The sequence below is a fragment of the Mustela putorius genome, unplaced genomic scaffold, assembly GCF_011764305.1.
Source record: "Mustela putorius furo isolate JIRA1106 unplaced genomic scaffold, ASM1176430v1.1 tig00000743_pilon_pilon_pilon, whole genome shotgun sequence".
Classification (NCBI taxonomy): Eukaryota; Metazoa; Chordata; class Mammalia; order Carnivora; family Mustelidae; genus Mustela; species Mustela putorius.
In genome coordinates this window covers 659,883-674,785 of record NW_025421464.1, presented here as the reverse complement: position 1 = coordinate 674,785, position 14,903 = coordinate 659,883, and the positions used below count along the sequence as shown (strand labels likewise).

The 14,903-nt window shown below is 53.0% G+C and overlaps 1 protein-coding gene across 1 annotated transcript; it reads right to left on the bottom strand.

The window, feature by feature from the left end:
* Positions 1-3,017: 3,017 nt before the first annotated feature.
* SLC52A3 (solute carrier family 52 member 3) lies at positions 3,018-14,609 on the bottom strand. Its single transcript, XM_004746726.2, has 5 exons — positions 14,566-14,609; positions 8,133-8,895; positions 6,537-7,042; positions 4,757-4,880; positions 3,018-4,287 (listed from the first exon to the last, which is right to left on the bottom strand). The coding sequence occupies exons 2-5, from the start codon at positions 8,697-8,699 to the stop codon at positions 4,075-4,077; spliced, it is 1,410 nt and encodes a 469-aa protein (XP_004746783.1). The 5' UTR covers positions 8,700-8,895; positions 14,566-14,609; the 3' UTR covers positions 3,018-4,074.
* Between the last annotated feature and the right edge of the window lie 294 nt (positions 14,610-14,903).

Sequence of the window (14,903 nt, the reverse complement as noted above, 5' to 3'; positions counted from 1 at the left end):
TACAGGTCTCAGGAATTGGGGTGCATGCATCCTTGGAGGTGCCCTTCTGCTCACTCCTAATGTTTGCTGAGCCCTTCTCAGGGAGAGGCACTCTCTATGCTGGGGTCTGGGAGGCCTGCGGTAAATGTGTCTTAGGGTACAATGCTCCGGAAAAATAACGGGAGGGAATTTCTCCCGGGAACACCCCCCACCCCAATTCAGAAGTTTGGGTGGTCAGCTTCCTAGCAGAGAAGTCCCTCTTGCTCTGGTTCTGGTTCTCTGGGCAGAGGCTAGGACCCCAAGCCCACCCCATGTTCCTACCACTTTAGCTCCCATCCACTGCCCTAGGGTGGAAGGAGGGTCATTCTGTCCTTTTTCTATATAGACCTTACCCTTAGTCAGTCATCCATCTCCAGAAAAAATTCCAAGGAGACCCACAGAAAGGACAAATCATGTATTTCAGTCTGTGTGGTATGCTGGCTCCCCCTCTGCAACTCCCCCTCCCCCACTGCCCAGGGCAGCTGCAGTAGCTTCTGATTCTGTTTGCACCTGCTGAGGTCCCTGAAGTGTCACTCACCAGACCCCTGCAGACCCCACACAGGCCAACCTTCCACTTGGCCTCTAAGATCCCTCCCTCCGCAGGCTGCACCTGGGCTCAGCAGGCTGGCCTCCCCGAGGTAGGGGGGGGACTGGAATGAAGCCTGTTGCCACCACCCCATGGCTTTTGCAAGCACGGTTTTCATGGACAGGAATGCACCCTCCTTCTGGCTTTGCCCCCTTCCCTCCTACCACCTGGAGATACCAGCTTAGGGGCATCTTAGGGGAACTCGCCCACCTGCTGCCAACCCCAGGGTAAATCGAAAGTCCTGAGCTCATTTGTCAGGGAACTTATTTAGTTGGAAGGCAGAGATAGCAGGTGACTTGGTCACCCTAGCAACTGGGTTTAAGCAGAAGGGCCGTCCAGGGTCCTTAGTAGATGTTCTCAGAAAGTGGAAGCTTTTAGTGACATTTATTGAGCACTTGCTGTTTGCGGGTGTGGTGCTAAGCTCGCTGCATTTATTAATAAGGTTGACCAGCCCTCAGGGCAACCCTGGTTGGGAGATGCTCTTCTTGTCCCCGCTGCACGGAGGAGACTGTGGGGAGCGGACCCATGCACCTTCGCTTAAAGGCTGTTAATGTCAGAATGGCCTCCACGGATGGTGGGTGAAAGTAAAACCAAAGAGAGGTCCAAACACAAATAAAAATGGGCAAAAGAGGGCACCTGGGGGATGCAGTCGGTTAAGTGTCTGCCTCCTGCTCAGGTCATTCTCATGGGGTCCTGGGATCGAGCCCCTCATCAGGCTCCCTGCTCAGTGGGGAGTCTGCCTCCCTCTGCTCCACCCCGCAGCTTGTGCTCTCTCTCTTATAAATAAAATCTTTAAAACAAATGGGCAAAAGACCTGAACAGACATTTTTCAAAGGAAGACATACTTGTGGCTGACAGGTTCATGAAAAGAAGTTCAACATCGTCATTCACGGAAGTGCTTTTTCTAGATTCCCTGCCACCCTGCCACCCTCTCCCCTAGTCCTCGACAGAACACATCAGCATGGTGAACCCCATACTCCACACCCTCTTCTGCATCTCCTCCCTCTGCGTGTGTAATTAACCTCGGAACATCTTCTCACATCAGAACAGAGAGATCGTCTCCTTGCTTATTATCTCCTCCAACACCCCGTCTGGGAGGGAACAATTGAAAACAACTCAAATGCCCTTGTCAGTGCAAATACAAATAAAACTTCTCCCTGGTGCCAAAAAGGGAAACATCCCCTCTCCCTTTTCTTAGAGCATCTACTTTAGACAACTTGTAAATTCTTTCCCTGCTCCTTTCAGGTGCATTCAAGTCTTTTAAGAAAGCGGAATAAGCCTCTAGTCAGTTTTGCCTCCCAGGATCACTTTTCTCAAGGACGTGGGAGCTGTCTCTTTGTAACATAAATGTGAAGAAAGTCAGTGTCCCCATCAGCCAGCCTCTGGGGGAGGGTAGAAGCCCAACTTCAGTGTTTGACCTCAAGATGCAAAAAGCCTCCTCATAAACACATGAATTTGGGGGCGCCTGGGTGGCTCAGTTGGTTAAGCGTCTGCGTTTAGCTCAGGTCATGATCCCAGGGTACTGGGATTGAGCCCTGCTTCAGGCTCCCTGCTCAGTGGGAAGCCTGCTTCCCCTCTCCCTCTGTCATTCACTCTGCTTGTGTTCCCTGGCTCTCTCTGTCTCTCTGTCAAGTAAATAAATAAAATCTTTAAAAAAAAAAAAAGAAAAGAAAAGAGAGACATGAATTACTTTTTTCTGCAGGAAAGATACTTGGCTAACCCAGATAGCCAGCCCAATTACCAGGTGAATTCAGGAAGAATGATATGAACCTCGCTTGAGGACCAACTACCATTTAGGAATACGGATGTAGTAGATTGTATCTGCTGTGAAAGGCGAGGTTTCTTTCTGCCTTTGCAAGCTCATCATTGGATTGTCTGTGCCGAGACCTATAATCCACTTTAACGCCTACTCAGTATAAGACAGTTTTCTTTCTCTTCTACTGTTGTAGAGGGGTTTCCTGGTTGGCAGGAGATTTTGTCTCCAATACCTGCACTTATCTTTCTACCAGAGACTGGTTGCATAAACTTGGTAGCTCCCCACCATGGAATACTATGTGGTCATGACAAAGACCCAGAACCCTCTCTCCGCTTTCATTGTTGAGTGAAAGTGCAAGGTACACGTAGTTTGGTAAAAAGAGCCTGTGTTTGTGCTTGCATAATCTTTCCAAGAGTGAACAAGAAACTGATAAAAGTCCTTGTGTGTGTGTACGTGTCTATGCGTGCGTATCTGTGTGTGTTGAGAGGAACTGGGCAGATGGAGGACAGGAGAGAAGGAATTTTTTTTTGCCGAACATCATTTTGTATTTTCTGATTTTTGAAACATGCAACTACACTATCTCTTCAAAATAAATTAAAAGGAAGGCTGGTGGCAAGCAAACCAAACACTGAAGAAAAGAAGTCCCAGGACCAGATGTTCTCTGAACACTTGATACCTGTTCATTTCGGAGCTTAGCCTTGACCTTAGAACTAACTGAAGACCGATGGTATTGACTTTGGGGTTCATGTTACACTTTTTTGTGGGAGGGCTGATCTTAGTGTAAAAGCAGGGAATGTCTATCTAAAAGAAAAAGAAAAAAAGAGAACAAAGGAACAGTCGGGTAGTGAATGCACTCCTTCCCAGACTTCCCAGGGTCCTCAGGGTTCAATCCTGGCCCTGGGGAGTGGGAGAGGGGATAGAACTCACTTCCCGAGGTTTGCTGTAGCGTGCCACCCCGCCCGCCACCTCTCTGCCTCCCAGGAGGTCACTCACTTTCCAAGGAGCAGGTCTTCGTGGGTCAGGAGGGGTGACAGGAAGGGGTGTGTGGTGTATAACGTCCATCCATACTGGGAACCGAGGAGTCAGGATTCCCATGGTTCCACCAGGGTCCCAGAAGCTTCTCTTAGAGGAGGGTGGGAAAAGGAAACGGGGCAAGGGTCCTCTCTCAACCACCCTGGCCACTTCCAGGTTGTGTAAATTGTCCCTTGTTATTTCTGTTGGGCATCAGATCAGGAAATGGCCCAAGAGGGCTTGCTACGTGCTGGGCGCTTCTCCCCTTGATCCCTGTGCTAAGCCTATGAGGTAGGCGCTATTTATCATAATCTCCATTTTAGGAAGGCACAGAGAAATAAGTGACTTCCCCAAGGTCACACAGCCTGTGAGGGCTGCTCACCCTCTCAGCGGTCTCCCTTCTGACACCCTTGAGCCTGCCTCCAGCTGAGGCTGCAAACCAGCTCTCTCTCAACAGTCCGAAAGAGTTCTGCAGTGGGATTGCGGGCACTGTGACTCAGCACCCGGGTAGGGCTGTGCTTTGCAGTTCCGGGTCCCTTGGGAGGTCTTGCAGCGTTCTCCACCGTGCCAGAGGATATACCCAGCCTCTGCTTCCTAGCTCCCCACCCCTTGCCCTGTGGCCTTGGGCACGTGCCCTGCTCAAGTTTCCAGGTGTTAGTAATGGTCGCGGATCAGGACCCTGTCCTGGACCTCTCCAGGTGTTCTAGGCGGAGCACTGCAGGCTGCAGAAGTCAGCAGAGGAGAAGAGCCTCAACACGTTGACCAGCGGGAACATGAGCAGAGCTCCGACCAGGGAGCCCAGCTGCACCGCCGCCCCGCACCACAAGAGGGCGCTGCGGCTGCGGTCGCGTAGGATCACGCCCAGCATCACCTTGACGTAGCTCAAACAGCCAATGAACAGCACCCACGAGGCTACCTGCGGATACCGGGCGGCAGAGATGCAAAGTGAAGGCGGCTTTGGGGTGAGCCCCAGGGGAGAAGGATGCTTGTAGGGTGATCAAACTGGGCTAAGGGAACCCCACGGAATAACCTTTAAGTTCAATAGTATCTGGGGGCTTCTCCCTAGGGCTAAGGGGGCCCCATGAGTTGACACACACCTCCAGGGCAAAGGAGAACCCATTAGCCTTTGTGGCCCCCATGATCAATCCAGGGCATCGGGGAGAAGGCCAGGGCTGCGGTACACATTCACGGGAGAGGCTGGAATGTCTCCTTGGACCAGCCACCTCACTGTCCTAAGCTTCCATTCCCAAATGAGAACCATCCCTTCCCTGCCCAGCCCCACCTGCGGCTTCCTTCGGGAGCAAACACGAGACTTCGGCTAATAGAAAGCTCCTTGGCTAGGTGAGGGGTAGGGAGGGAGGCAGCTGCACAGGCCAGATACTTACAATGAGGACTTCCCCAGCCCAGTGGCCCTGCATAAGAGGGCAGGGGCTCATCACGGCCATGGCCATGTTGTAGGCCCCGAAGCCAGTCCCAAGCACGGTGAGGATCCCCAGGAATGGTAGAGACCTAGGGCAGAGAAGAGGAGGAGGATGGAGGAGATGAGCAGCCTGACCTCAGCCTCCCCTACCCTGGGCACTGCGTAGAATGGTCAGCGTCTCTAGGATTAGAGGTCAGATCCACGTGGAAACTTCCAGGCCAACTGCCTTAAGTGGGTCCACGAGGTTTCTGAGGGGCAATACTGGTCTAAGTCACCTTGAGCATTCATGGCAGGTGAAACAGAATGGACTCTGGTGCTATGGGGACCTGATTCAGATCCCACTTCCTACTGAAGCTGTAAGACTGGTCCTTGAGCCTGCTTTCTCACTGGCACTAGGAGCCTTGCATGGCTGCTGGGACCTGTGGAACAGACTGTGTGGGGCCTGCCCAGGGCCCCGCCCAGTGTTCTGTCTGCTTCCATTTCCTCCTGCAACATTCCCAAGCTCTGCCAGGAGGCTGGGCTGACAAGATGGCTTGGAGCCTGGCATTGCAGGCTGAGCTGGGTCACCTCAGTCGACCCCTTCCCCTCTGGTGGCATCTATGACATGAGGTCTACCTGATCTAGGGGCCCTGATAGCTGGCTTGGATGCATTCCACCGGAGGCCTCCCATGTCAGCTTTAGGTGTGACAACGGAGGACCCTGTCCTTCATTAGAGGTCGTCATCTCCGAGGGGCTCCCTGTGCACACCCTTCAGAACACCAACACTGGCCTGCAGTCCTGGCGGGGGGGGGGTAGAGGGCCTGCCCCTGCCTCTAAGAACTCTTTCCTCCAAGACCCTTGGAGTCGCTGCCTCTCAGACCGGTTATGTCCAACATTTTGGGCTTCTCCTGTTCCACACATCTGTGGCCTCTGCTTCTGCTTCCCCAGAAATCTCCAGCCTCCGGTTTCAAGCCCTAAGGGAGAAAATCCAGCTCTTTGGCAATGTGACATTTTCCATCTGACTCTCCTCTCCTTGTTCTCCCTCCTTCCTGGGCTGGGGGAAGGGAGCGGGTGTGAGTAGGTCATAAAGGCCCTAGAGGGCAGACAGGGCAGAGCGGTGGCTGGGAGGTTGTGGGCCCTCCAGTGTCATGACCCCAGAGTCCGTGGTTCTCCTTCCAGGCTCTGAACCCCTGCAGCGGAACCGCTTCGGTTGCCTACTAACATTTGAAATCTCAGGTTCCGATCTAGGCTGGCTCAATCCGCATTTTATCAATTTGCCTAGCCATTCTTCCAGATCTGCGGCCATAAGGGAGCCAATGTGAGCTGGAGGCAGGAGGACAGGGCTGGGAAGTAGACTGTGGGATTAGACCCTTTCTGTGAGCCCCGGGGTTCCCCCTTGTAAATGGGAACACCAGCTCCTGCCTGTGCTTTCCTCCTTAGGGGCCAGTGGCCGGTCAGTACCTACACTAGACCTGATACTGCTCTAAAATCTTTACCAAAGTAGCTCATTTTATGTTCCCGGCAACCCTAGGAGGTAGAATGACTATTATCCCCATTTTCCAGATAAGTTTCCCCGAGGCACAAAGAGGTGAAGTGAGTGATTTGTCCGGGACCACATAACCTGGAAGTGTCAGAGTTGGGATTCGAACCCAGGCAGTCCAGCCCTAGAAACCAGGTTCTATACACAGCCCTAGAAACCAGGTTCTATATACAGCTGGGGTTTGTAATTCTGCCTTCTGAGCAACCCAGGGCCAGCTGGGCCAGACCTGAGCTGCAGAAACATGGAGAGGAAGCAGACAAGAGGGTTGGCCATGGAGCTGAGCGTGGCAGACAGGTGATAGGCCACAGGCCCATAGGAGAGGCAGGAGTAGGTCTGCACGGAGGGCAGCACGCCGTTGGTGAGTGCGTTCACGAAGGCCACCAGAATGTAGATGAAGGCCAGTTGGCCTGGGTGCTTGGAGTCTGTTTTCTCCTCTGGATGCCCCTGGGCCTTGATGCAAGCCCCCGGGTCTGGGGGGCCCAGGTCCTCCCCTTCTCGTGGCCGGATGGAGTGGAGGGTGACCTGGGAGGTGAGGAGGTCTTCTATGGAAGATTCCCTGGGCCTGGGCTGACGCTGGAGGACAAAGAAAGCTGTGAGGCAGCAGACCATCATGAAGGAGAGCAGGAGGAAGAAGACCAAGGGTGAGAAGTTGGCTGGGAGGTAGCGGCTTTCCAGATGGACGGCGGACTGTGTTGTCCCGGTCAGGTCAGACATCAAGGTGACATTAGCTCCCTGGGGAAAGACAAAATGAGGGTCAGTCTGGTCCCTGGGGGATGTCAGGACATGGGTGACAACAATATGAATAATCATATCCAATCAGTAGCATACATTGCTAGTAAGGGCTGAATAATATACACAGGATTCCTCAGGTAATGATCAATGGTGCTCACTGGGCACTGGCCCTTTGCACAGGTCAGCCCATGCATGCCTCCTCGTGGCCCTGTGCAGTGGGCACCATTAGCCCCCATTTTGGAGGATTGGGGAGTGTCAGAATGGTTCGTCTTCCCTGAGGTTCACGGGGAGTAGGTGGGAAAGCCAGTCCACTTGCTTCTTAAGGACACTGAAGCAATGTGTAAAGTCTACGGTTCTGGGCGCCTGTGTGGCTCAGATGGTTAAGCGTGTGCCTTCGGCTCAGGTCATGATCCCAGGATCCTGGCATTGAGCCCTAAGTTGGGCTCCTTACTTAGTGGGGAGGCTGCTTCTCCCCCTCCCTCTGTGGTTCCCCCACTTGTGCTCTCTCGTGCACATGCTTGATCTCGCTCTCAAATAAATAAATAAAATCTTAAAGAAAAAAAAAGTCTACAGTTCTTATCCCCAGCAGTACATTAGCAACACCTGAGGACTTCCGAATAAATACAAGTTTACCATCCCTGTTTTGCAATTTGAACATACAAAAAAGCTCTGAAAATTTGGATTTATTTCATGCCTCAATTGGCAGCCACACTTGAATGGAGGTCGTCTATTTATAGCCTTAATGTGGCCCCTGGGCAGGAATACCCCTCTCCCCTAGGGCTGTAGGCAGTGATGTCACAGGTGCTATTATATACCAAGACAGGTGGGTTCTAAAATCCGAAACTCAAGGTTTATCCGAGTTGGGACCTCAAGGGTCTCCGAGAAGCCCCAACCCCCAGAGAGTCTTATTCCATTGGTTTGGATGGAGTGGGGACCCCCGCTGTGTTTCAGAAGCTCCCCCAGGTAGGGGGGATCTGACGCACAGTCAGGTCAAGAACAGCGGTCTACCCAACATCTGGGAAACACAAGCCCTCTGCACGGTCTTTTCCATGACCAAGCATGGGGAGCCATGATGGATCATGCCGGGTACCTGTAGGAAGACCTCCTTCCTGGTGGTCTCAGAGCTTGGGGTGGTGTCTGACGGCTGAGTGACATTGACACAGGTGGTGAGACCTGAGCCCTGGGCAAGAGCCACCAGGGCAGGCAGGAGGCCGCTGAGTCCTTCGCCCACAAAGAAGGTGGTGAGGTAGCGGGCGGAGAGCCGGCTCATGAAAGGCAGGAAGGTGACCGAAGAGGTGCAGTCCACCAGGGCCAGGAAGAAGGTGAGGACCATGAAGGCGACGCTGTGGTGGCCATCCAGCACCCAGGAGGTGACATTCCAGAGGAAGGCGAAGAGCGTGCAGGCGAGGGTGCCCACAGCCAGCACGGTGAAGATGATGGGCACCTCCGAGAGGCAGCCGGGCTGGAAGTGATGGAGCAGCGTGACCAGGAGGGGGCCGACGTTGGCCAGTTGGATGACCACTGTGAGGTAGGAGGGAAGATACCACCCCTCGGGCAGCTCCGCCACCAGCAGGGGCAGCTCCACCCACAGCCCGTTGATGGCCACCCAGGAGCCCATCCCGAAGGTGCAGACCAGCAGGTGAATCAGGAGAGCCATGGTGATGTCTGCCCCGTGCTGAAGCCGCCACCTCCCAGATCAGCCTGCAGGGGGCGCCAATGGAGCCAGTGGAGAAGAACGCCAGGGGAGCAAAGTCAGTGCCGAGGATTTGCCGAGGATTGTCAAAACATGATGCCAGGAAGCCCAGGTTTCCCCTGATCTTTTTTCCTTCTCATGAGCAAGTTGGCTTTTTATGCTAGGAAAACACAGACACATTCTTTTATAACTAACCTTTCCAGAGGAGTGAGCTTCCCTAACCGTGGCTCATAATTCCAGAGACCACCAAAGAAAAGTCTGACATATGTAACTGCATAAATATTAAAACAGATAAAAGTAATCCAACAACAAACGAAGTATTCTTCGAAAAAAAAGAAAAACAGGCAGAAATACCAACAGTAAGATCAAAAGATGACCACCTGGGCGAAAATACGTGCAGTGTAAATCATAGACAAATCATCTTCCTCTTATGTAAAGAGTTTGTAGAAATTAAGAACAAAAAGACTAAATAGAAGAGTGGGCAAAGGATGTGAACAGTTCAGAGGAAAATGTACAAATAAGCCTTAAACATACGAAAAGATCTGGGCTTGCACCCAGCTCTGCCCCTGGCTAGGAGGGTGACCTTGGACAAGTGACATTGCCTTTCTGTGCCTCTTCCTCATCTGTAAAGAGAGGATGACAGTCTTGATTCCATGGTTTGTAATGATATGTAAATATGTTAATGAGCTAATGTTTTTAAAACAGGGACTGGGCACACAGTAAGCACTCACTGGGGGCTAGATAGCATCCTCATGGTGAAATGCCAGGTTTGGGGACATAGACATTTTTGTCCAAGTCACATGAAAATTAATACATGACAATTACGATTTTTAAAAAAGGCAAAAAAAAAAAAAAAGCTTCCCATGAAGAGCAATTTTGAAGAGAAATGTTGATGGGGCCAATTCCATCCTTTTACATAAGGGAAACAGGGTGGGGTCTGAGGAGGTGGGATCTGGAGCGGGTCCCTTGCAACACTTTGCCTCCTGATGCTCCCCCCACACCCCCCACACCAGTTTAACTTCATTCTCTTCTAGAAGCTGCGGAAGTCTCCCTGTGGCTGGGCCTCACCTGGGAAAATCCCCACACCTAGCGGCTTCTTTCCGGGTTCCACACACAGGACTGACTCTCAGCCCCAGATGAACTCCCTTTTTCCTCCACTGAGCAGAGCTCAGTCTGACCTGCATTCTGGCCACCGCTGCCGCCACCACCGGCTGTCCAGAGGACTTAAGCAGGTGGCTTAAGCTTCCACCTGTGAGGCCAGACAGGCCTGGCTCTGGGCCCCCCACAGAGAGGACTCAGGGAGGGAAGCTCCAGGCAGTTTTTGCCTGGGAAGGACCTTTTCCCCATCCCAGGTCAGTCAGGCACAGCTTCCTGGCTGCGCTCTCCCCCCTGAGACCAGAACAGGGTATACAACAGGCAGAATCCCACTAAAACACGCTGCCCACGCCCACTCAGAGTTCTGCCTCTGATGGGGGAAATGATAGGGAAGGACAAGAAGGTAGAGGCTGAATGGTGTTCCAAGGCAGAGGCTGCTAGCTGCTTCCCATTACTCACTCTTCCTTTCTTCCTTAGGTGTCCCAGAGACCAGACTTTTGGTTGGGCAAACAGCCACCAAGCTAAGGGAATACATTTCCCAGACTTCCAGAAGTCTCCTTAAAGATGAGGGAGTAAGTGTGCCTTTCTGCCCTTCCTCTGTCCTGCTGTCTGGGACTCAGATGTGATGGCTGGAACCCCAGTGGTCGTTTTGTGCTAAGAAAGGTGCTGTGAGCACTAGAGGGAGATTAGACCTTAAGGCTTGGCAGCACAGGGTTGCCATACCAGCCCTGTTCTGCCCGTCACTGAACTATTTTGTTTGCTCAGTGTTGTTTACATTGTAAATAAGCTGCTCTCTTGTTTAAACTACTCATTTTATATACAGCAAAACAGTGGCCCAGTGTTTTGTGGCCAGAGATAGACATTGACGAATATAGAGAGACTGATTATAGTAGCCCAAAACTCATGAGGACTTTTATCTCCTTTATTCTGGATGTCCCAACTCAGAAACTCAGGTCCTGCCCCAACTGGGATTTGATCAAAAACCAAAATCAAATAGGATTCGTTGTTGAAATACACAAACAGGCATAGAAAGGTTAAGAGTAAACTTGGGGGTGAAGTTTCTCTTCCAGGGAAAGGCAAAGAGATGGAGGGAGAGAGGGAGAGAGAAAAAGAGAGAGGTTGAGGGAGGGATGGTGGTGAGGGAGAGAGAGAAACAAAGAGCTCTCAATGTGGCATTTGATGCCAATAGTATAAGTTAAGACCCCAAGTCATTCCATACTGATAGGTACTGCCGTCCTTAGTGGGGTCAAAGCAGTTGTGGGTATCTATGATCTGAATAACATTCCAGATAGTGGGCAGCCGGCTGGTGACTCACTCCTCTGGACCTGGATGGCAGAAGGTAGTGTAAAATAAACAAGGATATAGAGGAGGCAATAAATGATATTTCTAATAAGCAGGAATAAGTAAATAGCAAAAGGGAGGAGGTAGATTTGCTAAAGATGGTTATTTTTATCACCTGAAAAGCCATTAAAAGAAAGAGAGTTCTGCCAGATGTCCAGCTGTACATTTATAAATATGTAGTTCTCCAGCATAGGACCAGTCAGAAAATAAGACTTGCCAGGGGAAAAAATCATTTGGGAAAAAAGAAAGAAAGCTGGATCTCTTTCTTACTTTTATCCCTCACCCCTGAAAAAAGAATTCCAGATGGATCAAATGTTTAAATATTTTTTTAATTAAAAAAGGAATAAAAATGCCCAAAGAACACAGAGGTGGAGGGAACCACCTGTGCAAATGTCCTGGGGCAGGAATAAGCCTGGGCCAGTGTGGCTGGAGCAGTGGGCTGGATGGGAGGTGAGAACAGATGGGCAGGTAAGAAGCCTGAGCCTCCTTTATGTGCAACAGGTTCTATGCACGGAAAGACTAAATCCCCACACTGCACAGAGCTGAGTGGTCTGGGTTCTGATGCAGGCACCACATGGCTGTGTAGATTGAGGGAAGTGATTTGGCCCTGCAAGTCTCTTCTGTTGGCTGGAAAACAGTCATGATGGTGCTATGGCCCAGCGTGACCCATGTCCTGTGTGGCTCTCCTGCCTGGGCCTGCCTCAGGCAGCCACAAGTGCCCCATGCTCCTGGACCTGGGAGATACAATGAGCCCATTGATCAGTGACAATGGCAGGGTGGGGAGGGAAAGGAGTGGGGGGATGTCCTTGGCAGAGGGAACCGCATGTGCAGAGGCCTGGTGGCTACTGAGCACTACAGGAGGGGCTGCCAATGAGTATGTTGGGAATATTTTTAAAAAGTACATAGCTCTTTTCTCTTTTTCCTACAGTAACCTTGCAGTTCTTGTTCATACATTCAACCAGTATTTACTGGCCACTCGGGGTGTGCTGGACAGTAATTTCTACTTTCAGAAAAGCATGAGAAGAACTAAGCAAAAAAAGACATCTAGAGCAAGTCAGAGGAGATAAGGGCTGTGGGAGGGAGGCAAAGCTGGGAGGAGCTGGCAATCATAGAGGGAATGTGAAAGAAGTGTGGGGGTGAGCCTGGCCAGGGGAGAGTAGTTCAGGGGAGGGGACAGCAAGTGCAAAGGCCCTGGGGTGGCTGCAGCCGTGTGAGGGTGGAGGATGGGCAGTTCACAAAGGGCCCCCCAGGCAAGAGTTTAGGTGACTTCTCTGAGCCCAAATCTCCATTCTTGGGCAGAGGGAGGACCGGCTCTAACTGCGTTTTAACTGAATCCCACTGGCAGAATGGGAGAATGGAGAATCATGAGGGGCCAGGGCAGAAGTGGGAGTGAAGCCTGTGTTTCCGTTAGGGAGCCGGTGTGGAAATCCAGGCGGGAGAGATGGTAATGCCAACAACAGTAAGACTAACAGCAGTAATGATGACTAACATCATTTACTGGCCAAGCACTTTACCCACATCACCCATCAGATCCTCCCAACAATCCCCACGTAGGCAGCACGACAACCGCCATTTTAAAAGGAGTTAATGCGGCTCAGAAAACTAATTTGCCCCGGGTCACCCAGCTGGTCCCCTGGGAGCTGGGACTGGAACCAGGCACAGCTGAGTGTGAGCCTGAGCAGAGGGAGGGGGTTACAAAGAGGCGGCAGGGGTGGGGCTGAGCTGGGCCCCTTTCCACTCGCCCTGCCCTGGGGCCTCCTCACCCTGTGGGCTGGGAAGGAGAGAAATGAGACTCCAAGACATTATCTGCCACCTGGGGCCCAGTGACAGTGGGGGACCAGAGACCTTAGGCTCTGGCAGAGACACTGAAGACTTCATCCGCACCCAGCTACGGAGCCAGGACAGCCCCTGACAAAGGTGTCTCTTTCCTTTGAATTCTTGTATCCAGAGCAGAGAGTCCCAGGCCCCAAGGAGGGCAGGAAGGGCCCCGTCCTACCTTGAGCCTCGGAGCCTCCACTCCCAGTGCTCTCCGCATTGTTCCCGCACAGACGGATCCTGCCTGTGGCCTGGGCTCACCTGCCGAGCTTTATCTGCGTCTTATCGCGTGTGTGCTGACCGCTCCCACTGCGGCATCACCTCTGTGGGACCAGGGCCCTGCTTCTCTTCCAGGGGCCTGGTGGCCATCTGGTTTGCAAAGGTCTGCCTCAGCCTTGTGGCTTGAGCCAGGGAGGGTGGCCCAGGCAGTGCCCCGGGCAGGGTGGGCCCTGTCTACACTTGCTCTTGGACAAGGGTCTGAGTTAGTGTTGTCCCAGCGTCCTTGGTGAATCCTGCAGGCCCTCCGCCTGGGGCCTGGGATGTGGGATCTGGCCTGTCCTCCTGAGAGTGGTGGGGAGATTGTCTGGGTTGGAAGCAGGCTGACTTTGACTAGATAGAGCAGGAAGAGAAAGAGAGAGAGAGAGAGAGAACCAAAGTGACAGTGACAGAGAGACAGAGGCAGGGACGAGGGAGGTGGTGGGGCAGAGAGGACAGAGGGCAGAGGGGAGCCAACGGACGTAGAGGAGTGACTGTGTGTGCTGGAACTCCCGCCCGGCTCAGCCCCAGCCCTCACCTAAGCAACCATTCACATCCTTGTGGATCAGGCCGCCTTCTCTTGCCTTTCCTCACCTCAGGGTTCCCTGGCTGCCTCCAGCTCAATGTTCCCATCTCACGCATGTGGGGAAACGGAGGCCCAAAGAGGAGGCACTGTTTGCCCACACTATGCCCCCCATCTCAGGTTGGGGTGGTCATCCAGGCCTGTGCTCACTGGCTGTGAGTCCTCAAGCCAGCTGTTTGCCCTCTCTGGGTCTTGGTTTCTCCATTGGAGAAAGGGTATGGGGATGCCCTTATCTTGTTGGGTTCGGCTTACTGGGAGAAGCAAGGAGATAGTGGGAGCCCAGGCTGGCTGGCAGGGACTTCGAGTTCCCTTCCTCCTCCTCCTCCTTCCCAGGGCCTGGAAGGGCTGCAGGCCTCCCACGAGGCTGACCTTGGTGAAGCAGCCTCCCCTCAGTGCCCATCCGAACCCCCAGCCCCCATGCCAGGCTGGTGAGACTCCGGCCCGACCTGGCAGGAACAGCCGTCTAGACTGCCCAGCGGCCTGGAGACGCAGCCGGGCAGAGGTCGGTGGGGGTCCAGTCTTTTGACCCAGGAAGGAGGGGGCTGAAGTCCACCAGGGCAGCTCCAACCAGACCACAGAAGAGAAAGCCCTTCTTCCTCTTAGTCCCTCCAGCCTCCAGCCCAGGAGTCTGAAACCAGGGGAAAAAAACCACAGACCACCCACTGTCCCCAGACAAGTGCCCCCCACCCTCCAAGTGCCCGGTGTCTCACAGCCCTGAGCTGCCCAGCAAGGCCTGCTTACCTGCAGGTCCCGTTCCCAAGTGGCTCTGCCTGGGAGGGGAGGAGGCAGCCGGTTAGTATTAACCTGCCCCGCCCAGCCCAGGGAGGGAGCCCAGCCCAGCAGGGGAGGGTGGGCGGGGCTGTTTGCAGCACCAAGAGCCTACTGTGTGTCTGAAGTACACCCAGCGGCCCAATCCCCAGGATCCCGATGATACAACAGTGACAGTAAAGGGCTCACATTATCAGGGAGTGCTTCCGGCTGTCTGGATTTTATGAGGGTTGACTCCCAGAAGGCAGAAGACCTGTCCAGGCTGGCTCTGGCCTGAGCCCAGGGCCACCATAATTCCTTTCGCTCAGGAA

Bases quoted from the DNA above. Each gene is read 5' to 3' on its own strand.
- SLC52A3 (XM_004746726.2), bottom strand. From the start codon at position 8,699: ATGGCTCTCCTGATTCACCTGCTGGTCTGCACCTTCGGGATGGGCTCC. The intron at 7,043-8,132 runs GTACCCGGCATG...GTCTTTCCCCAG, and splicing joins GGAAGGAGGTCTTCCTACAG to GGAGCTAATGTCACCTTGAT. The intron at 4,881-6,536 runs GTCTGGCCCAGC...TCTCTGCCCTAG, and splicing joins TCCATGTTTCTGCAGCTCAG to GTCTCTACCATTCCTGGGGA.